The 27,120-nt window shown below is 42.5% G+C and overlaps 2 protein-coding genes across 4 annotated transcripts; one reads left to right on the plus strand and one right to left on the minus strand.

Annotated features, from left to right (window-relative positions):
* The first annotated feature begins 907 nt into the window (after window positions 1–907).
* On the plus strand, window positions 908–8,566 carry LOC115150441 (negative elongation factor C/D). Of its 2 annotated transcripts, none has more exons than XM_029693728.1 (15): window positions 908–1,149; window positions 1,361–1,470; window positions 1,557–1,666; window positions 1,880–1,989; window positions 3,707–3,814; window positions 3,920–4,072; window positions 4,433–4,563; window positions 5,607–5,772; window positions 6,041–6,175; window positions 6,371–6,510; window positions 6,644–6,758; window positions 7,048–7,143; window positions 7,248–7,388; window positions 7,509–7,638; window positions 7,752–8,566. In XM_029693728.1, the coding sequence occupies exons 1-15, from the start codon at window positions 1,093–1,095 to the stop codon at window positions 7,784–7,786; spliced, it is 1,737 nt and encodes a 578-aa protein (XP_029549588.1). In that variant the 5' UTR covers window positions 908–1,092; the 3' UTR covers window positions 7,787–8,566. The 2 variants fall into 2 exon arrangements, with proteins under 2 accessions (XP_029549588.1, XP_029549587.1); XM_029693727.1 differs by having other exon boundaries at window positions 909–1,149; window positions 1,358–1,470.
* LOC115150442 (cathepsin Z) lies at window positions 8,148–25,824 on the minus strand. 2 transcript variants are annotated; one of them, XM_029693729.1, is made up of 7 exons: window positions 25,646–25,794; window positions 21,854–21,931; window positions 21,090–21,253; window positions 20,196–20,375; window positions 19,879–20,029; window positions 10,276–10,441; window positions 8,148–9,762 (listed from the first exon to the last, which is right to left on the minus strand). In XM_029693729.1, the coding sequence occupies exons 1-7, from the start codon at window positions 25,759–25,761 to the stop codon at window positions 9,637–9,639; spliced, it is 981 nt and encodes a 326-aa protein (XP_029549589.1). In that variant the 5' UTR covers window positions 25,762–25,794; the 3' UTR covers window positions 8,148–9,636. The 2 variants fall into 2 exon arrangements, with proteins under 2 accessions (XP_029549589.1, XP_029549591.1); XM_029693731.1 differs by lacking the exon at window positions 21,854–21,931 and having other exon boundaries at window positions 25,646–25,824.
* Between the last annotated feature and the right edge of the window lie 1,296 nt (window positions 25,825–27,120).

Here is a 27,120-nt window from a genome sequence, read left to right on the forward strand (position 1 = left end):
GCACGCAGATGAGCTTCCCTGAGACAGTTTGTGCAGAAATTATTTGGTTGCGCAAACCCAGTTTCATCAGCTGTCGGGTGGCTGGTCTCAGACGATCCTGCAGGTGAAGAAGCCGGATGTGAAGGTCCTGGGCTGGCTTGGTTACACATGGTCTACGGTTGTTAGACCGGTTGGACATACTGCCAAATTTTCTAAAACTACATTGGAGGTGGCTTGTGGTAGAGAAATTAACATTCAATTCTCTGGCAACAGCTCTGGTGGACATTCCTGCAGTCAGTATGCCAATTGCACGCTCCCTCAACTTGAGACATCAGTGGCATTGTGTTGTGACAACTGTGAACTTTTATTGTCCCAAACAAGGTGCCCCTGTGTAATGATCATGTTGTTTAATGAGTTTCTTGATATGCCAAACCTGTCCGGTGGATGGATTCTTTTGGCAAAGAAATGCTCACTAACAGGGATGTTATAACATTTGAGAGAAATAAGCTTTTTGTGCATATGGAAAATGTATGGGATCTTTTATGTCAGCTCATGAAACATGGGATCAACACTTTACATGTTACGTTTATATTTTTGTTCAGTGTAATTCCAAGTCCTCATCTTTTCTTTAACCACTGATGAGTGAAGATGGGAGATTTCTTTCCCCAATGCTCTTATTTTCCACCATTTTGTTTTCTTCTATCAAATCCTCACACCGGTTATCAAAACAGTTCCATATCCTTCTTTTTACCCCTTGTTTACCCCACAGTCGTGCATCTTCAGTTAAAAAAGTCGCACCACAATATGTCCATTGTTTTCGAGAGCAAATCAACTGGAATTAATCTGTTTGTATTTCTCGTTTGTCCGTCTACACTACAGCAGGAAACACGCATTTATTCTGCCAAGCCACAAGGCGGCGCAATGGGCGCATCTAACTATGGACCTTCAGATATCTGATTGAGATTTGTTTTACTAGCAAGTTAGTTTAGGCAAAGGCTATCTAATTGTTTTGAAAACACACTCTGTATTGTTTTCTAAAGTATTAGCTAGGCCTGCTTTATTATAACTCGCCGTGTGCTTCACATTATAAACCCTACTCATTCTCTCGTCATCATGGACGAGGAATATTACGAGAGGAATATTGGAGACTGGGATGGTCCGGATGGCAATGTAAACAATCTTTAGCTACTGTATGTAGCCAGCTAGTGAATGTACAATGTCGCTAGTAATGGCAATGTAGCTAAAAAAATATATTGTAGCTACATTGTTGCAGGCTGTTGATTCATTGTTTGACAGAGCCAAATCGCGAATTTACGTGGTGATAGCTTCAATGTTAAGATGTTCTTTCCTTGGCTGAAGTGATGTGACATTCATATAGCAGGACGACTATGTTGAAGGGGAGAATGATGGGAAAGTTCAGGAGGACTGCCTACAGAAGTTCTCCAGCAGAGATTACATCATGGAGCCTGCTGTATTCAACACCCTTAAAACGTAAACACACTATTGCGTGTGTCTGCCTAGTAACGTTAGTGTGTGAAGAGTCAAACCATTTCCTGAAGAGGCTTCTGTTTCCACAGATATTTTCAGGCTGGTGGCTCCCCTGAACACGTCATCCAGCTCCTGTCTGAGAACTACTCTGCTGTGGCCCAGACTGTGAACCTGCTGGCAGAGTGGCTCATCCAGATGGGTAAACAACACTGGACTGGGCTGCAAATGGCACCCTTTTCCCTATGCAGTATACTACTTTTGACCAGTAGTGCACTGCACTGCATGGGGAATAGGATGCCATTTGGGACGAAGCCCTGGACTCCACAATCACTGAATATATGGGGTTTTTGTTCCTCTCACACTGTTTGAGACGTATAGTGGATTGTATGTTTTTTCGGACTGTGTATCGCAGGTGTAGAGCCAGCTCAGGTGCAGGAACGGGTAGAGAATCACTTGAAGAGTCTGCTGATCAAGCACTTTGACCCACAGAAGGCTGACTCCATCTTTACCGTGGAGGGAGAGGTGAGATATCAGTCGCCAGTGTAAGACAAACCACCAATGCTTTGCTGTGATCTGAATGTGATAGATAGCTCAAAACTGGTGCACTCCTGCTTGCTTGTTTTTTTTCACTCTTACTGTTTCTCTCCTAGAAAAAAAACTTGATTAATCATATAAATTGTTTTAATTCTCTGTGTTCTTGCATGTAATCTGTTTCCCTCAGAGTATAGTAGAAACCCTATAGTATACAGTGTATATAAACTCAGCAAAAAAATAAACGTTCATTTTTCAGGATCCTGTCTTTCAAAGATAATTCGTAAAAATCCAAATAACTTCACAGGTCTTCATTGTAAAGGGTTTAAACACTGTTTCCCATGCTTGTTCAATGAACCATAAACAATTAATGAACATGCACCTGTGGAACGGTCGTTAAGACACTAACAGCTTACAGACAGTAGGCAATTAAGGTCACAGTTATGAAAACTTAGGACACTAAAGAGGCCTTTCTACTGACTCTGAAAAACACCAAAAGAAAGATGCCCAGGGCCCTGCTCAACTGCGTGAACGTGCCTTAGGCATGCTGCAAGGAGGCATGAGGACTGCAGATGCGGTCAGGGCAATAAATTGCAATGTCCGTACTGTGAGACGCCTGAGACAGGATGGACAGTGGCAGACCACGTGTAACAACACCTGCACAGGATCGGTACATCCGAACATCACACCTGTGGGACAGGTACAGGATGGCAACAACAACTGCCCGAGTTACACCAGGAACGCACAATTCCTCCATCAGTGCTCAGAATGTCCGCAATAGGCTGAGAGAGGCTGGACTGAGGGCTTGTAGGCCTGTTGTAAGGCAGGTCCTCACCAGACATCACTGGCAACAATGTCGCCTATGGGCACAAACCCACCGTCGCTGGACCAGACAGGACTGTCAGAAAGTGCTCTTCACTAACGAGTCCCGGTTTTGTCTCACCAGAGGTGATGGTCGGATTCGCGTTTATTGTCTAAGGAATGAGCGTTACACCGAGGCCTGTACTCTGGAGCAGGATCGATTTTGGAGGTGCAGGGTCTGTCATGGTCTGGGACGGTGTGTCACACCATCATCAGACTGATCTTATTGTCATTGCAGGCAATCTCAACGCTGTGCGTTACAGGGAAGACATCCTCCTCCCACATGTGGTACCCTTCCTGCAGGCTCATCCTGACATGACCCTCCAGCATGACAATGCCACCAACCATACTGCTCCTTCTGTGTGTGATTTCCTGCAAGACAGGAATGTCAGTGTTGTGCCATGGCCAACGAAGAGCCCGGATCTCAATCCCATTGAGCACGTCTGGGACCTGTTGGATCGGTGAGAGCTAGGGCCAATCCCCCCAGAAATGTCCAGGAATTTGCAGGTGCTTTGGTGGCAGAGTGGGGTAACATCTCACAGCAAGAACTGGCAAATTTGGTGCCGTCCATGAGGAGATGCACTGCAGTACTTAATGCAGCTGGTGGCCACACCAGATACTGACTGTTACTTTTGATTGACCCCCCCCCCCCCCCCCCCCCTTTGTTCAGGGACACATTATTCCATTTCTGTTAGTCAAGTCACATGTCTGTGGAACTTGTTCAGTTTATGTCTTATGTTCATACAAATATTTACACGTTAAGTTTGCTGAAAATAAACGCAGTTGACATTGAGAGGACGTTTCTTTTTTTGCTGAGTTTAGTAACCCTGTCCTCTTGTTGGTTCAGACTCCTGCCTGGCTGGAACAGATGATCGCCCACACCACCTGGAGAGACCTTTTCTACAAGCTGGCCGAGGCCCACCCTGACTGTCTGATGCTCAACTTCACTGTCAAGGTACTGATGATCACCCAGCAGTTAATAACTAATGTCGTTATGGGTCAAACAGTGTCATGTTCCTCCTCTCCTTGCTGATTTGTGTGTGTGTGTGTGTGTCCTCAGCTCATCTCAGACGCGGGCTACCAGGGGGAGATCACCAGTGTGTCCACAGCGTGCCAGCAGCTGGAGGTGTTCTCCAGGGTCCTGAGAACCTCTCTGGCCACACTGCTGGATGGAGGAGAGGACAACCTGGAGAAGAACCTGCCAGAATTCGCTGTGAGTCTCTAATCAGGTCCCCCCTGTCCATATAATTATATTCTAGAGATCAGCACTCCTACTCAGAGACGCTTTATGAATACCGGCCCTGGTGTTCCCAAGAATAAGATCTAGGCATATCTGTCATTCTCACTCAATACAAATCCTTGGTTTGATGATTTTGGAAATGTGATGTATTCAAGGTTTTGAATCATTTAAAGTGTTACTTCAATCAGTATTTCTCAAACCAATATGTAATTGCAGGACATTGGTAGCACAACACAACATGTTGCAGGCTACCTGTCTTTTGGCATGAGTGTCTCTGATTGTTTAGTTGGTTTGGGGCTGAACTGTTTTCTCCTCCTTTTCTGTGTTCTACAGAAGATGGTGTGTCACGGGGAGCACACTTACCTGTTTGCCCAGGCCATGATGTCCATCATGTCTCAGGAGGAGCAGGGAGGGTCGGCCATGCGAAGGATCGGCCAGGAAGTACAGAAGTCTGCACATCAGAGGTATCCAGCCCTCTACACTATTTTGCCAGCATTGACTTACTTGACAAGCATTTGGCTCTTATAAGGAGCATAGGCTGCTGATGCAGGTCCTCCATCTTGGCAGCATTACATATGATTGAAGGAAATGCATTTCATTTATTTAAATTGATTCCTGCGTTTTGTGAAAGGATGGTTGTATTATCTGTAAAATCCAGTGTTACAATAAACGTGAACATTGAGTGAGCAGCTTTGTGGAAAAGGCAGTCTAATGAAGTTATGCTCTCAACTGTCACAATCTCAACTAAATGGGTATAGTACTGTTGTATAGTAGCTAATTTTATTACAGGCCATATGTTCCTCCAGGAATAAAGCGGTTTAAGTACCGTAATTTCCGGACTATTAAGCGCACCTGAATATAAGCCGCACCCACTGAATTTTTTTTACAATTATAATTTTGAACATAAGCTGCACATGTCTAAGCTGCAGGTGCCTACCGGTACATTAAAACAAATTAACTTTACACAGGCTTTAACGAAACACGGCTTGTAACAAAAAATTTGCAGTAAGCTTTAGTTGTCTTTTTGCACTGAGTCAATTCCTCACGCTGCTGTTTCCAACGTCTTATCATCGACTCATTAAGACCAAGCTCCCGTGCAGCAGCTCTATTTCCTTTTCCAACAGCCAGATCAATCGCCTTCAACTTGAAAGCTGCATCATATGCATTTCTCCGTGTCTTTGCCATGATGAGGGTGACAAAATGACTACTGTAATCAGAATGATGGGAAGTTTGAGAGCGCTCGATTTAATCTAAACAGTAAACAAAAAAGTTGTTTGACCTTAACCCGTTCGTCAATTTCATTGGTCTAATGAAAGCTTCATGCCGCCAAAAAACTGAGCACGTCACAGAAAATTGAAAGCGGGAAAAATCCATATATTAGCCGCGTCATTGTTTAAGCCGCGAGGTTCAAAGCTGGGAAAAAAGTTGCGGCTTATAGTCCGGAATTTACGATAAGTAAGTGAGCTAATTTGAGTGTTGTACTGTTCCTTGTGCGGTTTCATTTCAGGGGGCATGATGCCAGTCAGATCACCCTGGCATTGGGCACAGCAGCAGCCTACCCTCGAGCTTGCCAGGCCCTGGGCGCAATGCTGTCCAAAGGGGCACTCAACCCTGCCGACATCACTGTGCTCTTCAAAATGTTCAGCAGCATGGACCCGCCTCCCGTAGAGCTGGTTAGTGTGGGGCATCAAGCCAAAAAATCTAAAGTAGTGCACTACATAGGGAATAAGGTGCCATTTTCCAAGTTAGATGGAGGGATATTTTCACCGGTTGCCTTGCATGTTTGACGTGACAATGACCAATATGAGTTAGCAAGACAGCACAAACAGATCTGGGACCAGGCTAGCTTTACCTGGATGCTAAAATGAGATTTGCTTGTCTTTCAGCTATTGATATTGTCTTTTGAGAGAATGGTTGAAGTATTTTCCCTTGTCTCTTCAGATTCGAGTGCCTGCCTTCCTGGACCTGTTCATGCAGTCGCTGTTCAAGCCAGGCTCCAAGATCAACCAGGACCATAAACACAAATACATTCACATCCTGGCCTACGCTGCCAGTGTGGTCGAGACATGGAAAAAGGTACCCGAAACAAAAACGCCCCTGACATAATCCCTCATGCTACTAAGCTTATCAGATGTTCTGTTGTTGCTCAAATGCAGAATTTGAAATATTTTTTTACCGGTATGTGAAAATGTTTTATCCAATTACATGTGTTTTTTCACCCAAATAAAAACGCCCAGATAACAGTATGGCTCTCTTTTCATCCATCCACAGAACAAACGAGTGAACATCAACAAGGATGAGCTCAAGTCCACCTCCAAGGCCATTGAGACGGTCCATAACCTGTGTTGCAATGAGAATAAAGGAGCCACAGAACTGGTGTCTGAGCTCAGCACTCTGTACCAGTGCATCCGGTGAGCCCAGCAGCCAACTAGGCAACCTAGTGAGCCCATCAATGATCTCCAAAATATGTAGCTAAAGCCAGAGGATTCCAATAATGTAATTGGTTACCACTGTCGGTTGAGACATCACTATGTCCATTTTCAGGTTCCCGGTTGTTGCCATGGGGGTGCTGAAATGGGTTGATTGGACGGTCTCTGAGCCCCGCTACTTCCAGCTCCAGACAGACCACACCCCTGTCCATCTAGCACTTCTGGATGAGGTAGGGGTTGCACTTTTTCACTGGCTGAGGGAGGATGTTTTAGTTGTGGTATTATGGTTGACTCACAGTACCTATGATAAATAAGTCCAAATGACTCTATATAGCGCACTACCTTTACGCTAGGTGCCCTGGTCAAAAGTAGTGCACTATATAAAAAAAATAGGGTGCCATTTGGGACATACACACATTGTGCCTTTAACTGTCATTCTTGGAATTGTTTTGCGGTTTAAAGACCAATCAGATGGTAGGGACAGAGATTAAGACCATCATATTTGTTTTTATTCCCCAGATCAGCACCTGTCACCAGCTTCTGCACCCACAGGTCCTCCAGCTGCTGATCAAGCTATTTGAGACAGAACACTCCCAGCTTGACGTCATGGAGCAGGTGTGTGTGTGTGTATGCGTAGGCTTAATCTGGGACCATGCAACTACCCATAGACTTTCAGTGGATGAGTTCTTAGCTGACTGTATGAGTGTTGTCCCTTTCAGATGGAGCTGAAGAAGACACTGTTGGATCGTATGGTCCACCTGCTGAGTCGGGGCTACGTGTTGCCTGTGGTCGGATACATCCGCAAGTGCCTGGAGAAGCTCAACACGGACATCTCTCTCATTCGCTACTTCGTAACAGAAGTAAGGCCTGCTGAAACTATTTAAAGAGAAGTGAAACCTAAAGATGTTGGTCCAATTTAGTTGCGCTTGAGAAAATGGTAGTGGAAGTGAAAATATTGATATTTGTGTTTGCCCTATCAGGTGTTGGATGTGATTGCCCCGCCGTACACTTCAGACTTTGTCCAGCTGTTCCTGCCCATCCTGGAGAACGACAGCATCGCTGGAACCATTCGGACAGAGGGAGAACATGACCCTGTTGCGGAGTTCATAGGTCAATCTCTTCCACCATCTTTTTCATGGCCCAAAGCTGTCTACGTGATTAAATATTTTCCTTTTGCCCAGTTATAAAGCTTAAAATATAATTATCATTCTGCTCCTTTTCAGCTCACTGCAAATCCAACTTCATCATGATGAATTGAGGATGTAGCGGGAAGACCAGGACCTTTTGGTTATGAGCCAATCCCTGGATGTGATCTGCTGAACGAGGACTGGAACATTGCCGATTTTGAATTTTGAAGCAGACAGCTCACCGCTTGGGTGTAGACTTTCACCTGCAACTTTTTATTTTCAAATGTGTAAACACATGACTTTCAGAATTAGGATGTAGTGTATCATTGCTTGTCTGGAGGTATGTGGAGAACTCGTGCAGCTCCATTCGTTTCACTGTAGTTTCCATTAGTATGAGCCAAAGTTGTCCATTTTCTGTTTTGTGGTAATATGACTGACTGCTCAAAAGGTTTGGCCTTTTTCATGGTTACCCTTTTCAATTTGACAAGGATCTTGACACATGTTGGTTTTATTAGTTACACACGTAGCAACATCCACCATTCATTTTGTGGTGGTTCAGAAAATGTATCAGCTATTGAAACACGTTTCTGTAACAGGCCTGGATCCAAACAAATTGAACTGTGGAAACTGTCATGAAGACAAACATAAATTACCTTTAAGCCAAGTGCAGTGAGATGTCAGTGCATTTGTTTGAATCCTGGCCTTGCTTTCAGAATACTGAAATCATTCAGTTAAATTTGCATACAGCAAAAGATAAGTGGCATCAGAATTTATCAAAGCTTCAACATTTACAGCCACAATTAGTTCTTCCTAGCCTTTTGAGCTTAAGCTAATTGTGCACCTAATATCAGCATTTGTACATAATGACTTGTTCAGTAACATTTTGTATAAGAAAAAGATCCAAAAGCACATCAAGGCAACATTTTTTTAAATAACTTCCCTTTTCCTAATTTTACCATGTGGAAGTAGCCTGAGATTGTCATAGAAAACTGTAGATATACAATGCTGCCTATTCTGTGTAACAGCTTCTGGGGCCTCATTTATCAATGCTGCCTACATGCAAAAGTTGGCATTCATAAAAACTGAAAATGTGCTTACCTCCATGCAAACACACATTTTCTAGTGGTTGAAGTCTGGTATTCCAAGCAGGCAAGTTGATATTTTGTGCAAATGGCAGATATGACACGCTTATTCATAAAAAGAGCAACCATTTGCTGTTAGAAGAGCAAATAGGTATACGTTTAGTTTTATGCAATCTAAAATAATTAGGAAATGATTTCCTATTTTAATTTTCATAACCATTGCAGAATATATTTCTCACCTTTTCTGGATGCTAGCCATACAACAAATTACCATGCACATCATTTAAAATGGGCCTAGTAAATATATAGCCCATGCAATCCCATAGGCAGTGCGGTTTATAAGATAGGCTTTTACATTAAAGTAAATATGGAACTGTCAGTAGCTTACCATAAATTAAATGTTTGAGCGTAGAGTAGACAACGTTTCAGAATTCACGGGAAGTCCAGCATATTTAGGTGGGGGGGGGGGGGGGGGGGAAGAGTCTATGCAAAACATTGAATTCAAACATTCTACTGACAGGTCCACAAAAATTTGCCACTTTTTTTCCCTTTCAGAAACTGTCCTTTGCCAAATACAGCATAAGTTACTGCAAAATATTAAGATTCTGTCAACACCTCTAAAAACATTTGATCAAATTTGTGCTTTCTTTTAAAAACTGTGGCCTAATTCCAATTTATACAGCAAATAAAGGGCTTATTGTCACCATAAAAAGGTGAATGAGGGCATTTTCCAGGTCGAGTTAACGCTCGTTCACGCGTGCAGTTTTACGACAGGTCCGATTCATAAAATCTCAATATTTATATATGTGCGGACATATATTTAGTGTGAAATTTACACAACGGTTGATGGAGGCCCCAGGTCTTTAGAAGAAACATTGGTTGGTCCCACTGCCTGTTGTCTACATGTAGGTCTTGGGCACGATGGGATCTCCGTACATGCAGTCTTCCTCCAGTGCCAGGTTGTACTGACTGCCACTTCCTCCCTTGTAGGCGCTGGTCACGATCCTCAGCCAGCCCTTCTCACCCTGGCAAGAAAACAAATTTACTCAATCTGGAGTTTCAGCTAGATAAAGATGCTAGAATGCACATGAACAATAGAAAGTGAAGTTCATGTAATAGTCAAGTTAATAAACTACAGGAACGGCTAAAGGCTAGGATTTGTAAATCTATAGTAGAGCATGAGGTTTTACATTCTCTGCTGCAGCTAGTGCCATGAAAGATCACTACAGACTACCAGCTCCAATATGGCATGCATAGTGTTCATTCATTCAATAAGGATGGAACAAGCTTCCCCCTAACGTCCATCTTCCGAAAAAAACCTACCTCTTCACCATGCATCTTGATTAACCCCCCAATCATTTTTTTTTATAAAACACCCTTGACTTTCACCAACACTCACTTGTCTTTTCTTAGCACTGACTTTGTGGATAGCTACTTGATCTGTGGTTGTCTCACCTAACTACCTTAAAATAAATGCACCAACTGTAAAAATCGCTCTAGATTAGAGCTTCTGCTAAATGACTAAGTACAGATTTTACCCATGGCTCTCCCCATGAGTTGCGGACGATCCAGAATTCCACACCGTTCTCATCCATGCCCCAGCCGGCAACAGATACAATGTGGTTGATGAAGGGCTCCTCAATGTACTCAGAGTACAGGCCTCCAGTGTAGGCGTCCAACTTGTCAGTAGCCATGATTCCACAGCTACCAAGAACAGAAAACAAAAACTTTAGTTAAAGTGAAACCAATTACAGTCGGCATGTTTTTTTGTGTATGTTTTTGCAGGGAAAAGAAATAGAATGGACTAGCAGATTGGAAGTCTATGGGTAATACTAGTTAGCAACTTCCTTCAAACTGCACAGACATAAAAACAGTATCCACGAGTTCAGCTGACTCGAAGTACAGAATCAGTCAAAAGTATGGAAACACCTAAAAAGTTATTCCAGGGTTCTTTATTTTTTTTACTATTTTCTACATTGTAGACATCAAAACTATGAAATGGCACCATGTAGTAACCAAAACGTGTTAAACAAATCAAAATATATTTTCTATTTTTGAAGAATGTAAGTAGCCACCCTTTGCACACTCTTGGCATTCTCTCACCCAGCTTCGTGAGGCAGTCACCTGTAATGCATTTCAATTAACAAGTGTGCCTTGTTAAAAGTTAATTTGTGGAATTTCTTTCCTCCTTCATGCATTTGAGCCAATCAGTTGGGTTGTGACAAGGTTGGGGTGGTTTACAGAAGATAGGGCTATTTGGTAAAAGACCAAGTCCATATTAATGTCAAGAACAGCTCAAATATGCAAAGAGAAAATGACAGTCCATTACTAAGACATGAAGGTCAGTCAATCTGGAAAATTATGAACTTCGAAAGTTTCTTCAAGTGCAGTCACAAAAACGATCAAACGCTATGATGAAACTGGCTCTCATGAGGACCGCCACAGGAAAGGAAGACCCAGAGTTGCCTCTACTGCAGAGGATACGTTCATTAGAGAGTTACCAGCCTCAGAAATTGCAGACCAAATAAATGCTTCACAGTGCTCAAGTAACAGACACATCAACAGTTCAGAGGAGACGGCGTCAATCAGGCCTTCATGGTCGAATTGTTGCAAAGAAACCACTACTAAAAGGACACCAATAAGAAGAAGAAACTTGCTTGGGCCAAGAAACATGAGCAATGGACATTAGACTGGTGGAAATCGATCTTTTGGTTCCAACCGCCATGTCTTTGTAAGACGCAGAGTAGGAAACCAGATGATCTCCGCACGTGTGGTTCCCACCATGAAGCATGGAGGTGGTGTGAGGCACACTTAACCAGCATGGCTACCATAGCATTCTGCAGCGATACGCCATCCCATCTGGTTTGCGCTTAGTAAGACTACCATTTGTTTTTCAACAGGACAATGACCAGACACACCTCCAGGCTGTGTAAGGGCCATTTGACCAAGAAGGAGAGTGATGGAGTACTGCATCAGATGACCTGGCCTCCACAATCACCCGACCTCAACCCAATTGAGATGAGTTGGACCGCAGAGTGAAGGAAAAGCAGCCAACAAGTGCTCAGCATGTGGGATCTCCTTCAAGACTGTTGAAAAAGCATTCTAGGTGAAGCTGGTTGAGAGAATGCCAAGAATGTGCAAAGCTGTCAAGGCAATGGGTGGCTACTTTGAAGAATCTAAAATAGTTTGATTTGTTTAACACTTTTTTGGTTACTACATGATTCCATGTGTTATTTCATAGTTTTGATGTTTTCACTATTATTCTACAAGGTAGAAAATAGTACAAATAAAAACCCTTTGTTACATATCAGACATATGCCTATTTGATTGTGACTTGGCTTTACATCTTTTCCGAATCCATACACAGTCACTGTTAGGTTGGAGCTCATGAGAAGAGAAGCAGTCACCATGTTAACCCAGTCCAGTTCCAAATTTCACCTTTATTTAACCAGGTAGGCCAGTTGAGAACAAGTTCTCATTTACAACTGCGACCTGGCCAAGATAAAGCAAAGCAGTGCGACAAAAACAACGACAAAGTTACACATGGGATAAACAAACGTACAGTCAATAACACAAAAGAAAAATCTATGTACAGTGTGTGCAAATGTAGAAGAGTAGGGAGGTAAGGCAATAAATAGGCCATAGAGGCAAAATAATTACAATTTAACATTAACACTGGAGTGATAAATGTGCAAGTAGAGATACTGGGGTGCAAAAGAGCAAAAACAATTATATGGGGATGAGGTAGTTGGGTGTGCTATTTACAGATGGGCTGTGTACAGGTACAGTGATCGGTAAGCTGTTCTGACAGCTGATGCTTAAAGTTAGAGGGGAAGATACGTCTCCAGCTTCAGTGATTCTTGCAATTCGTTCCAGTCATTGGCAGCAGAGAACTGGAAGGAAAAGTGGCCAAAGAGGTGTTGGCTTTGGGGATGACCCGTGAAATATACCTGCTGGAGCGCGTGCTACGGGAGGGAGTTGCTATGGTGATCAGTGAGCTGAGAAGGTGGGGCTTACCTAGCAAAGACTTAGAGGACCTGGAGCCAGTGGGTTTGGCAACAAATATGTAGCGCGGGCCAGCCAACGAGAGCATACAGGTCGCAGTAGTGGGTAGTATAAGGGGCTTTGGCGACAAAACAGATGACACTGTGATAGACAACATCCAATTTGCTGAGTAGTGTTGGAGGCTATTTTGTAAATGACATCGCTGAAGTCAAGGATCGGTAGGATAGTCAGTTTCACGAGGGTGTTTGGCAACATGAGTGAAGGCGGCTTTGTTGTGAAGTAGGAGGATGCTTGTCTGGGCCTGTGCTTTGGAGGTCCACCGGGCCGTCAAGCAGGGCTACTTTTTCCTGGAAGACACGGACCAAGAAACCATGAGGGACTTTGAAATTCCACTCGTGAAAGCATGGCCAGCCATAGAAAAATGCTTATTGAAATTATCCAGCGTAGATTTTTCAGTGGTGACCGTGTTTCCTAGCCTCAGTGCAGTGGGCAGCTGGGAGGAGGTGCTCTTATTCTCCATGGATTTCAGTGTCCCAAAACTATTTGGAATTAGTGTTGCAGGATGCAGATTTCTGGTTGAAAAAGATAGCCTTAGCTTTCCTAACTGAAAAGTTGCATATCGCGGGGGCTACTCGATGCTAGTGCAGTACACCACAGGATGTTTTTGTGCTGGTCAAGGGCAGTCAAGTCTGGGATGAACCAAGGGCTATATCCTGTTGAGGCCACGGGTTAGCAATGAACCCTGAGACGGGATTGCTAGCAAGGCTGGAAATTCAAAACATCAAAAATCTAATAATTTCAATTTCTCAAACAATCAACTATTTTACACCATTTAAAAGATAAACATCTCCTTAATCTAACCACATTGTTCGATTTTCAAAAGAGGCTTTACGGCAAAATCATAAAGTTAGATTATGTTAGGACAGTACATAGCCACAAAAGTACAAACATCCATTTTCAATTCAAGGTCAGGCGTCACCAAAAGCAGAAACCAGCTAAAATTATGCACCAACCTTTGACAATCTCCATCAGATGACACTCCTAGGACATTATGTTATACAATACATGCATTTTTTGTTCCATCAAGTTCATATTTATATCCAAAAACCGCATTTTACAGTAGCGGTGAAATTCTGATTTTTTTCTTCTCTGAAATGCTTCCGGTGAACAACGTTACAATTTTCAAAATTACTATTCGAAAACATTGGTAAATTATAATATTGTCATTCAAATAATTATAGTTTAACATTTCGTAAATGATACTGTCTTGCCAGATTTCAAAATAACTTTACTGGGAAATCACAAGTTGCAATAAACCGGGTGCTGTGCTAAGAACAATAAGCTAGCCTAATTAGCTTAGCATCATCTTGTAACCATGTAATATCAATAATAATTTTGTCAATAATCCATTACCTTTGATTATCTTCATCCATTGGCAGTTCCAGGAATTCCAGGTCCACAACAAATGTGGTTTCTTTTGACAAAGTTCATAATTGATGTCCAAATAACTCCAAGTTGTTCCATGTTGTTAGCGCTTCGGTGGCTACTAAAAAGTAGCGCGGGGGGGTGTGTGAATTCACAGCGAAAAGTTAAAAAAGTTACAAAAATAATCTATTTATGTTTGTTCAAACATGTCAAACGTTGTTCAGCATCAATCTTTAGAGCCATTTTTAACGTGAAACATCAGTAATGTTTCAACCCGACCTCACCTGTGTCTAGAAAAACGTTTTTTAAAAATGTCTCGTGTCTCATGATTGCGCAGGTGCAGGCCATAATGGAAGTGACGACATCCCAGGGACGTCAACTTCAATGCATTCTAATTTGCTCCCTGTTAATCATAGAAGCTTCAAACAACTTTATAAAGATCGCTGACATCTAGTGGAAGCCGTAGGAGTTGCGAACTGAATCCTTTCTCACTATGGTATCTAATAAACAATGACACTAAATAGTACAGCCACAAAATTCTCATTTTTTTAAATAAATTTTTCTCAGGATTTTGCCTGCAATATGAGTTTTGTTATACTTACAGACACCATTCAAACTGTTTTAGAAAATTCAGAGTGTTTTCTATCCGAATGTGTTAATAATATGCATATCCTAGCTTCTGAGTTGGTGTAGGAGGCAGTTAAAAATGGGCACATTTTTTCAAAATTCTCAATACTGCCACCGTGGCCCGTAGAGGATATCTGAAGTGTTTTAGAGAGCGTTTGACAGTGATGAGGGGTAGTCGTTTGACTGTGGACCCATTACGGACGCAGGCAATGAGGCAGTGATCGCTGAGATCCTGGTTGAAGACATCAGAGGTGTATTTAGAAGGCAAGTTGGTCAGGATGATATCTATGAGGGTGCCCATGGTTATGGATTTATGTGGCACCCCATTCCCTACATAGAATAACTTATAGATTCCCTACAAGTTACACTATGTAGGGAATGGGGTGCCACATAAATCCATAACCATGGGCACCCTCATAGATATCATCCTGACCAACTTGCCCTCTAAATACACCTGTGTGTGGGGGGGGGGGATTTCTACTTGGGCAGTCCCTGACAAAAATAAAATCTTGGCCCACCAAAAGTAGGCTTTTCTTGAAAGATTCTATTTTTTCCATTGGCCTATATTTATTTTACCTTTATTTAACCAGGTAGGCAAGTTGAGAACAAGTTCTCATTTACAATTGCAACCTGGCCAAGATAAAGCAAAGCAGTTTGACACACAACACAGAGTTACACATGGAGTAAAAACACACACACAGTCAATAATACAGTAGAAAAATAAGTCTATATACAATGTGAACAAATGAGGTGAGATAAGGGAGGTAAAGGCAAAAAAGGCCATGCTGGCAAAGAAAATACAATATAGCAAGTAATACACTGGAATGGTAGATTTGCAGTGAAAGAAAGTGCAAAGTCGAAATAATGGGGTGCAAAGGAGCAAAATAAATGAAATAGAGGTAGTTGTATGGGCTAAATTATAGATGGGCTATGTACAGGTGCAGTGATCTGCTCTGACAGCTGGTGCTTAAAGCTAGTCAGGGAGATGAGTGTTTCCAGTTTCAGAGATTTTTGTAGTTCGTTCCAGTCATTGGCAGCAGAGAACTGGAAGGAGAGACAGCCAAAGGAGGAATTGGCTTTGGGGGTGACCAGAGAGCTATACCTGCTGGAGCGCGTGCTACAGGTGGGTGCTGCTATGGTGACCAGTGAGCGGAGATAAGGGGGGACTTTACCTAGCAGGGTCTTGTAGATGACCTGGAGCCAATGAGTTTGGCGACGATTATGAAGCGAGGGCCAGCCAACGAGAGCATACATGTCACAGTGGTGGGTAGTATATGGGGCTTTGGTGACAAAACGGATGGCACTGTGATAGACTGCATCCAGTTTATTGAGTAGGGTATTGGAGGCTATTTTGTAAATGACATCGCCGAAGTCGAGGATCGGTAGGATGGTCAGTTTTACGGGGGTATGTTTGGCAGCATGAGTGAAGGATGCTTTGTTAAAAAAAAATAGGAAGCCAATTCTAGATTTAACTTTGGATTGGAGATGTTTGATGTGAGTCTGGAAGGAGCGCTTACAGTCTAACCAGACACCTAGGTATTTGTCCACATATTCTAAGTCAGAACCGTCCAGAGTAGTGATGGTGGACGGGCGGGCAGGTAGCGATCTGTTGAAGAGCAGGCATTTAGTTTTAATTGTATTTAAGAGCAGTTGGAGGCCACGGAAGGAGAGTTGTATGGCATTGAAGCTCGTCTGGAGGGTTGTTAACAGTGTCCAAACCTGACATGATGACTCCTTGCTGTCCCCAGTCCACCTGGCCGTGGTGTTGCTCCAGTTTCAACTGTTCTGCCTGCGGCTATGGAACCCTGACTTGTTCACCGGACGTGCTACCTGTCCCAGACCTGCTGTTTTCAACTCTCTAGAGATAGCAGGAGCAGTAGAGATACTATCAATGAAAAGCCAAGTGACATCTACTCTTGATGATACTACCACCACCACCACCACCACCACTACCACTACTACTACTACTACTACTACTACTACTACTACCACCACCACCACTACTACCACCACCACCACCATCATCATCATCATCATCATCATGGCCATGTTCTGTTATAATCTCCACCCGGCACAGCCAGAAGAGGACTGGCCACCCCTCATAGCCTGGTTCCTCTCTAGGTTTCTTCCTAGGTTCTGGCCTTTCTAGGGAGTTTTTCCTAGCCACCGTGCTTCTACACCTGCATTGCTTGCTGTTTGGGGTTTTAGGCTGGGTTTCTGTACAGCACTTTGAGATATCAGCTGATGTAAGAAGGGCTATATAAATACATTTGATTTGTCCAAAGAAGGGCCAGAAGTATACAGAATGGTGTCGTCGTATAGAGACACACCCTATATGTTTGAACTTGTCTGATGCTTTAACCACGCGGTTTAATTAAATAAATGACTCAAGAGGGAGCCAGAGAGCCTAACCAGAAGAAAAAAAAAGACCTGTTCCCAAACCCCCTCCTCCTGCTGCTGGCCTGAAGTTGCAGGTAATAGGCTACACCAGCGGTCAGCAACCTTTTCCATTTGGAGTGCCAATTTGACCATTTTTACCAATCATGATTTTCATATGCACATTTTCATTTATAATCGCTGCATCTCAAAATCCTTGTCTATGGTTAATCGACATTCTATCTAAATGAAAAATATAAATCAAAAAGTAACTTTTATTGCTAGTTATGTAATAACCTACATAAAGCAAAAACATCACAGCCTGCAAGTAGAAAATATCCTGATAAATATTCTATAAATCACATTGGCCATGCGTAACCAATCTGCATCTGCATCTTGAAACATTGTATCAACTGGGTGCCCCGAAACTTGCACTAGCCAACATTGTATAAAATATTCTGAGCCCCCTGTTTCCTGTGCCAGTGAGCTCGGGACAAACACAGCTGGAGGCTATTTGTGCAAGGGAAAAGTAAATCAGGTATTTTATGTTTCCACTGGATCAGAGAATTACATCTTTCCCTTTAATGACTTGTGGTTATCAAAAGGGAGAAAGCTGGAAATATTGTTCAAATACTTTGAGGAACTGTTGTCATTCTCAATTGATTCAAAAAAGATACTTAATTTACTTGCTCTTTGCAGTGAAGAAAAAATAGTTTGAGAAGCTCCACAGCTCATTAGTGGTGGTGAGTTAAGACAATCAGAAATACAAAAATCAGACATCCCCAAATGGGCACATTCACCGGTCCTACTTCTATATGTGTAATCAGGTGCTCGTCCTTACTCAACATTGACAGGAGCATTTCAAACAAAATACGATTAATAAGTTGACAAAACTCGTAAATGGAATGAAATAAACAAAAACTTGTTTCTCACAAGTGTAGCATAGGTTGTGAGTTCTGCAAAACACACAAGAACAGTAAATGACTAATAATATATTGAATTCATTAACATAAATTACCATAACCAAAACAAAGTTTGCAGATTAGAAATTATGGGAATTAAAGGTAAATGTAGGCTTCTACTGGTGATGTACGTAATGGGGAATTGATGGACAACAATGCACACAATGAAGTTATGATACAATGAATATCCACAAAGTGGCGGGAGAGCGCGCATTCTGGCGAGAGACATGCCATATTCTTGGACTGAGGCATCCCCGTGGGCTCCTCAATGATTAGTCCACCAAGACAGGCGCAAATCACACAGGTGTCTTGTGCCATGAATTTTTTTTTTATCCATTTGCGACTCCGACTAAATCTCATGTTTTCAATACAGACCCTTCGTCATACAGTAGGCTATTCTATATACGGCATCCAGACTATGAAAGTTCCACAGTATACCCTTAATCTAGTAATAAAATCAAATCTAGTGATACATAACTTTACATTTCTGCCACTGTGCGAGGACAACCAACATTCCAATTAAATGGCAATGCATTTCTTAGCAACTATAAATGCAAGGTTACACAGTTTCTTCTGATAAGTCTTCAGTATCAACATTTCCAAGCAAATAAAACACAAGAAGAATCTGAAGGCATGAGACAAAAGAACATACTCTTTGCCAGAATTCAGCCAGCCTTCACAAGATCATAACATATGCCCCCTTTTGTGTTTTACACTTCCAACAGAGGAATAATATTTCCGAGTGCATGATATTCAGAGTTACTGGCATATAGGATGTTCTATTGATGTTCTTAAAATGCAGTAATTTATGTCGGAGATGATATGAACATGATTCGGCATTCAAATATATCTGTATCCATTCATCATCATCAATATTGTGTTGTGTACCATGACAGTTTAGTCTGTGGAGCTGTTTATACTTTGTCAGTGTGAAAAGTAGGGGATCTGACAAATCAATAACGTTACATTGCTATACTGACTAATAAAAACTCACATTGCGCTGTAAAAAAAAAACGTCAGAATATCGGTCTTCAATCATTTGGCTGCTGGTTTCATGATTTGATTCATGTCTACTTTAAAAAAATATAATACATCAAGTGAGTGAGCTAGCTAACGTTGGCTAGCTCTAAATGGTGCGTCAACTGACAAAAACTAGCCAGGTTAATTTACCTCTTGAAACAGGACACAAGGGACATTTCCATACACAGCAGCTGTTAGATTTTGCTATCTTATAGATCGCTAGAGTTGAACTGGTTGTGGTCTACTAGCTAGCTAGTTCGTTTCTCTTCAGACAGAATTTCAGTCGAGATGAAACATTAGTTGACGTTACATTTCAGTTACACTACTAGCTCAGAACTGGGAATAAATACTTTTTTCTATTAAGTCAAACAGCAGTTACCTTGACAGCTACAGCCGTCAAATAAAGAGCTGCCAGTTTCTGCTCTGACAACTGAGAAAAAGCATAACAAAGAGACAGCAGCTGCAGCGGAAACTGTGTCTTCACACTGCCTGTCTGCACACTCTGTGGTGTCGTAGAGCAGCCCTAAAATCCAGACGGCTGAAACCTCCAAACAGCCAACCCGACCACTCTGAGGCATCCGCATGGTCCTAAAGCACACATTCCGCTTTTTTGTATCACAGTGCAATGATAAAACTGGGGCGGACAAAAATGCAATTTCAGAATGTGAAAGTTGCACCCCTGCATTTGAGACACACAGCCCATGTTGACCAGGTCCAGTTCCTAACCTGATAGGCCCTCCAGCGTAGATCTCAGCCATCATCTTCTCCCTCCCATTGATGGCGCCGAAGTCTCCGACCTTCCACAGGGTATAGTTCTGGATGATGTTACAGACCCCGAACGTTGTGCAGGTTCCACACTGGTTGAACGGTTTGCACTCTGCAAGACACAATATGGAGAACATTTTAAGCCTGAGAAATTGTAAATGAACAGAATCTTAATTTGATGTGACAGAAATTATTGTGATCAAGTCATGGGAAAAAATGTCATGTTCAACCAAGAAAAATGTATGTTCAGCTAGGAGATAGAGTTCTTGAGGCCTTACTCTGGTCCTTGGCCTGGTAGTTGTTGCAGGTCTCGTCAGGGATGCCATGTTTGTTGGCGTACTCCCACACCCCAGAGTGATCACCTCCATGACAGGAGCCAGCCTCACCACAGTCCACCACATTCTGGACTGACAGATAAGCAGAGGGCCAGGCTCCCTTCCGCTTGATGTTGATGCGATCTGACAAAGGAGAGCAAACCACCAACAACCAGTCCATTAACTCAGTACATGTGACAGAATCTGCTCTTAGATGTTCATGTTCACAAGTCAAACTTAGTAAGGACTACTCTAACACTCTGAAGTCATGGTATTGTTATGATAAAAGGACTACTTGTATGAGCAAAGGAGGAACTGTACTTTGCATTCTACAACAAACATGCTTTACAGGAACAAGGTTTACAAGAAACCTGAATTACAGGAAACCATGAAGCTTTAACTGCACGTCAGCACATTCAGAGGTTGGCATTGCCACACCACTTCCCTGCCTCAACGCTTCCCTGCCATACCACTCTGAATTTGAGTCAGTGGAGTGAGTCATGTGTTAAATGCCTAACAGACATGCATGTTTGAACAATTACTACAATGTTTACGCCACCTTTGTTATAAAATTGTTTCCAAGTGACTTTAAATTGGCAAAAATCTTTATGACAATCTTGAAGATTAATTACCAAGATGTGCAACACTGTACTTATAGTGAATCAGAGGTTTGAGACATCTGTGGCCAAATAATAGAATTTCACAATCTGATATTCATCCATTTGTCCGTTTGTACGGTGCTCCCTTCTGATGCAAGAGAGTCTGTAAAACTACCGAGTAAATTGGATATAGTTTGTTCATTTCTATGAGCTGTACAGGTCGGATGACCGCGGAAAGGCGAACTTGAGGTTACGCTACCTGCCATGGCGCTGGTGCTGCCGTGTGCCCAGCAGGAGCCACAGTACTGGGGGATGTGCTGGTTGCGGGTGGTGCTGACGTAGTTGGTGCCGTTGATGTTCCTCCAGTCCCACGTCTTGGGGAGCTCATTGAGTTTCAGGAACGTGTGGGGTCTAGGCAACGTCCTGATGAAAGACATGACGTCAGGGTACAAGGTTCTCTAGACAGAATTCTAATGTAGAGCAGCTAAAACAGTCTCAGCAAGCATGACGGATAACAAAATGCAGTGCGCACTTATAAGGTCCCATACCATGACGGGACAATTCAAAACCTGACCAGGGGTGTAATCATTAGTCCAAACAGTTGCAAAATGGGTTACAAGTAAAACAAGATTCGATTGGACAAATTCAGGTATATACCGCCCAGTTTGCTTTCTTTTAAGAAACGTTTATCAACAGAAAACTCGGTGTAATGAATACACCCCTGATCGAACTTGGCAGATCTGCCTTTCCATTCAAAGGTCAAGCACTCAAAAGCATCCACAGCACAATCATACTTTCAAAACTCAGAAGCCAAATAGCTACTACCGTTGAAAGGGCCATGCATGTTTCTGGAGACATCCAGTTGTCAAATTATATATTTCAGGAGGGCAGAATTTTGAGCGCCCAATAGCAAAATGGGATGAAAAGCTTTCAACAAAAAAAGTCAGGTCCCAAACAATTTCTGCCCATGCTACTGGAGACCCAGTCATCTCCTTCCACACAGACATGTCAGAACTTTGCTACCTTGTTTCCACCCTCGGCTTTGATTGCTTCATTGATTTCAAACTTTGGATAGCCATGATATGCCTTTTCTGTAATAAACTGATTAACACTTGAGTCAAAATCACAGGGGGGTAAAAATTCTGCACTTGAATATTGTTTAAAGAAGAAAGTTATGTAGTAGCCTACCAATCAGCAAATTTTAATTATGGGACAATTCTGAAACCGGCAGGAACTTGGCAACATTTAAACCATTATTAAAACTTATGAAAGAATTACATGCAATAAACTCATACTCAGTTACTGACCAATGATATCAATTGAATGCAGAAGATGCAAGCAATTCACACCTGAACAAATAAAGAACATTTAAATCAACACTCGACAGTTGAAACCACTAGAGACAAGCGCCATAGACATCGCATCATTGTATCTGTCCCATTATGGCATATGTGGGCACAGGGCAGCGCCATTGAGGCCATCTCCATTTTGAAGTAGTCAATTTTCTTCTACGAGTTGGAAAACAAAGGTTGCATACTGCCACCTGTATTATGTTTAAACCACTGAGGTATAATAAGAAATGGACTGTCTACGATGTCTGTTGTTTTCAAGGGAATCTACTCACTTTCGCATACATGGACCTTCTCTATCCAGTTTGCATCTGGTTTATAAGGAGCAACATCACATGCGCACTAGCACTCAGTGCGCACAGGGAACAGCCCGAGAAGCGAAGACGTCATCACTTCATCCATAAACATTGGATGAATATAAAAAGGTTAATATCTTATGTTAATATCTTCAGCAGTAAGTGATAGGTCTCAGCAACAATTACTTATATAATTTAATGGATGTTTTGTGCAAAGACCAGAACCCTGTCCCATTGGTTAACAGGTATAAAAAGCCAAGGTTGGTGATCAAAATCAAATTGTATTTGTCATATTCACCGAAAACAGTGAAATGCTTACTTACAAGCACTTAAACAATGCAGATAAGAAAAATAAGTGTTAAGTAAAAAAAATTGTCTGGGTAGCCATTTGATTAGCTGTTCAGGAGTCTTAAGGCTTGAGGGTAGAAGCAATTAAGAAGCCTTTTGAACCTAGACGGTGCTCCGGTACTGCTTGCCGTGCGTTAGCAGAGAGAACAGTCTATGACTAGGGTGCCTGGAGTCTTTGGCAATTGTTTGGGCCTTCCTCTGACACCGCCTGGTATAGAGGTCCTGGATGGCAGGAAGCTTGTCCCCAGTGATGTACTGGGCCGTCGCACTACCCTCTGTAGTGCCTTGCTGTCGGAGGCCGAGCAGTTGCAATACCAGGCAGTGATGCAACCAGTCTAGATACTCTCGATGGTGCAGCTGTAGAACCTTTTGAGGATCTCAGGACCCATGCCAAATCTCCTGATGGGGAACAGGCTTTGTCGTGCCCTCTTCACAACTGTCTTGGTGTGTTCGGACCCTGATAGTTTGTTGGTGATGAGGACATCAAGGAACTTCAAGCTCTCAACCTTCTCCACTGCAGCCCTGTCGATGAGAATGGGGACGTGCTCGGTCCTCCTTCTGTAGTCCACAATCATCTCCTTTGTCTTGATCATATTGAGGGACAGGTTATCCTGGCACCACACGGCCAGGTCTCTGACCTTCTCCCTATAGGTAGTACTATCGTTGTCGGTGATCAGGCCTACCACTGTTGTGTCGTCTGCAAACTTAATGATGGTGTTGGAGTCGTGCCTGGCCATGCAGTCATGAGTGAACAGGGAGTACTGGAGGGGACTGAGCACACACCCCTGAGGGGCCCTCGTGTTGAGGATCAGCATGGCAGATGTGTTGTTACCTACCCTTACCACCAGGGGGTGGCCTGTCAGGAAGTCCAGGATCCAGTTGCAGAGGGAGGTGTTTAGTCCCAGGGTCCTTTGTGATGAGCTTTGAGGGCACTATGGTGCTGAACGCTGAGCTGTAGTCAATGAATAGCATTCTTACGTAGGTGTTCCTTTTGTCCAGGTGGGAAAGGGCAGTGTGGTGTGAAATAGAGATTCCATCTGTGGATCTGTTGGGGCGTATGCAAATTGAAGTGGGCCTAGGGTTTCTGGGATAATGGTGTTGATGTGATTTCTTGCCACCTGCAGTTATGGAATGTTTGCTTACAAATAATTAATTGACTGATCCCTCCTGATGACCAGTATGGAATAATGTGATCCTTCCTTAACCCATAGGAAATCCCAGTTGACTACTTGAAAAATGGTTAAAGTCCTCAATGGCGCTACCCGTGCTAAACAGGATTTTGGGTACTAGAGTCATCTGACATGCGCTAGCTGGCCACCGTACTTCCCATATCAGAGAGATAGATGGCTGTGATTGTATGCTGTCAGAGTATATACACACACACCACAAAAATAACTAATTATGAAGTGTTGCGCAAGTACAAAATGAATGACCATCTTCAGACAGAGGGTGTTTTCACACTTTATTTAACTAGGCAAGTCAGTTAAGAACAAATTCTTATTTACAATGAGCCTAGGAACAGTGGGTTAACTGCCTTGTTCAGGGCCAGAACGACAGTTGTCGGTTCGGTCTAACCACTAAGACTACCTGCCGCCTGACTTGGTCTCTTTCACACAACTTTTGTTAACTCGGAACGCGGTTCGCTGATTTTTTTTGTGCAGTGCGAACACTCCAAGGGAACCCATCAAAAAAGCCCCCGAAGCGAACTCGAGAGATGGTCCGAGTTCGGTTCACTTACGGCAATGCGAATACAAAGTCCCCCAGGTTCGCTTGTCATTATTCCCGCACGAGACTGCTGCAGCAACGTTTCCCTGCCATAACTCCTCACATTGGTGCCACAAAAGAGAAGATGATGTACAGGTTCACGGAACAAACGTGTGCTATTTTTGCATATTCATTAGCGATTATCAATAATGCAGAGAAAAGCCTATAGATCACATATTGCAAAGATAGCTTCATAAGCTGTTTTCGATTGTGGGGTTTGAATAGTGTGAGGAGACAACATATTTAGCGAGTACCACAACAGCAATTATAGCTCTTAGAGGAGCAGTAACCTACATCGGGTGTACACTTTTCAATTACAGCATTATTTAATGAGTTATTTTCTGCTATTTCTTCTGTTTCCAATCATATTCACATGTTAATAGTATCTCATTACATTCATACATTTAAATAATTTAGCAGACGCTCTTTTCCAGCGCGACTTACAATGTGTGCGTTCATCTTAAGATCGCTCGGTGAAACAAGCCATCACAATCGTATCAAGTACTTTTTCCCTCAAAGTAATCATCACTAAAGTCAGTGCAAGAAGGGAAAAAATGTGTTCCTTTATGTCTCATCTCTTAACTAAATGCAATCTATTAGCTTCCAAAATGTAAGCAGGTATATCAAGGTAAATCATTCCATCAAGGTCTGATGGAATGGCTTGTCCTGCACTTTGCAAAAACCCAGAGTGCATTGAGTGAATGTTGGAAAAAGATCTTGGTTCCTTTGTAAACATAGCAATGTGAATGCAAAGATGACTCGGACCACTAAATATTTGAATTGAACTGGCAAAAGAGTTGAGTCCTCATTCAAAGGCAAGGGCAGTGTGAATACAAAGATAACGGAGTTATTTTGCTCCTTTTTTTTTACCCCAGATTTCATTTAAAAAAATGACAGATCTGTTATTTTAAAGAGGACTGTGTGAAAACACCCTGATACAACTGGAAAGAAAATGACTAGAACCATGTTGCAACAACTCTAGCTACTATTTTTAGCTGGAGAGCAAGCACTAGACAGCAAACATATCAAATTAGCTGATAGAAGACAGCTAAAGTTACCTGACTCCATTGTGCTTGGTCAGCTTGGGTCGATAGCATGGCTGTTTCTCGTTAAAGTAGCGTCCAGCAAAGACACCAGACAACATAAACACAAACAACAACAGTGCTCGAGCCATGTTGGAAAAGATCAGTCATATGACTTCCTAGGAACTTGGGTTTTTTATAGTTTCACCCGAGGGTCAACCTGAACAGGGCGCAGGCGCAGCGCAGACTGTCAAAAGGATTATACTTCCTTGTCATTGATTACCTGTTTTACAGACAGGACGATATGATTCTCACTGCACAGTTCGACCTATGTGCATAACCACATAGCAAATGTCATCCCATGATTAGTGACTCACTACATACAGTATAACAGGAAGAGATGAATTGATTTTGTTTTACAAACGTTACACCTTCTAATTAATTAATAAACCAACCAACTGAACCCACTGCTGCCCTTTAAAGCTAGAATCCTTAGCTGCTACGTCCATTTGTGGACTTAATGATATATACCCATTGATAAACGCAAACATAAAAGCTTGTTTTACTCCAATGTGTGTAAAAACTGTAAACAAACACTATTGATAGCCTCAAATCCTTGGTCAAAGATTTTTGACTAAAACAATCATTTCAAACCTTGCTTACATTTGTATACGATCACATGTCTCTATTATGCGTAGAAACACTTGTAACGCATACAATCACCGCAGGCCAAATTCGGCCAGTTGGGGAGCCCTGCTAGACACAGTGACTGCTTGTCTTGTCACAAACTGAAATTAGGCTAACTTTTAGACTAGCAACCAGGAAATGGCGGAGCGATTTCTGCATAGTGCATCTTGAAAACTGTCATTTTTATATCATGGATGCATGGTCAGTCCTTGCATCTATAGGTCTGTTTTATGAATTTGAGAGTGGTTGGAGAGGTTTACAGCCGCTGTTCCGCTATAGGGACAACACATCGCATTGTTAGGGAGGAGACAAGCATCGTGACGTTATATCCAGTATCTCTGGAGTTATTCCATTTCTACAGGCCCCATCCTAAGGTTTTAACCAATCCATGGCTATTATTTGCTAAAATAATTTGAGCTATCTTTGTTGTGAGAAGTGCTGCATCTCTGCAGGCTATTCCATTTCTGTCATTGTCTACCTCAAACATGGGGACATTTGGGTCATCCTCATCTTCAATTGTGAGCACTGCTGTTGCAATTATGACAATGCAGAATGTTCTTGGTTAAAAGTGCAATGTGTTTGAGACACTGGAAACGACTTCAACACACTAAACATGAGCTCCACTACACCTCTGGTGTGGATATGAGCTTGGCTGTACCATTGTTGCTCAGGTCCTATTGCATGAACAGAGGGGGTGAACAAGAAGTTGGTCTATGCATACCCACTGTCACCAAGTATGATTTCACTATGTTGTCCTCCTTCAAGCTGAGCGTACAAAGAGGAGTTTTGGAAAATTCTTGAGTCATGAGTTGTACCTTTCCAGG

Source organism: Salmo trutta, chromosome 16 (assembly GCF_901001165.1).
Source record: "Salmo trutta chromosome 16, fSalTru1.1, whole genome shotgun sequence".
Classification (NCBI taxonomy): Eukaryota; Metazoa; Chordata; class Actinopteri; order Salmoniformes; family Salmonidae; genus Salmo; species Salmo trutta.

Coding starts and splice junctions, on each gene's coding strand:
- LOC115150442 (XM_029693729.1), bottom strand. CDS start 25,761: ATGGCTCGAGCACTGTTGTTGTTTGTGTTTATGTTGTCTGGTGTCTTT. Junction 20,030..20,195: donor CTACCAGGCCAAGGACCAGA/GTAAGGCCTCAA, acceptor TGTGTCTTGCAG/AGTGCAAACCGTTCAACCAG. Junction 9,763..10,275: donor ACTCATGGGGAGAGCCATGG/GTAAAATCTGTA, acceptor TTTTCTTGCCAG/GGTGAGAAGGGCTGGCTGAG.
- LOC115150441 (XM_029693727.1), top strand. CDS start 1,093: ATGGACGAGGAATATTACGAGAGGAATATTGGAGACTGGGATGGTCCG. Junction 1,990..3,706: donor TCTTTACCGTGGAGGGAGAG/GTGAGATATCAG, acceptor TTGTTGGTTCAG/ACTCCTGCCTGGCTGGAACA. Junction 7,389..7,508: donor TTCGCTACTTCGTAACAGAA/GTAAGGCCTGCT, acceptor TTGCCCTATCAG/GTGTTGGATGTGATTGCCCC.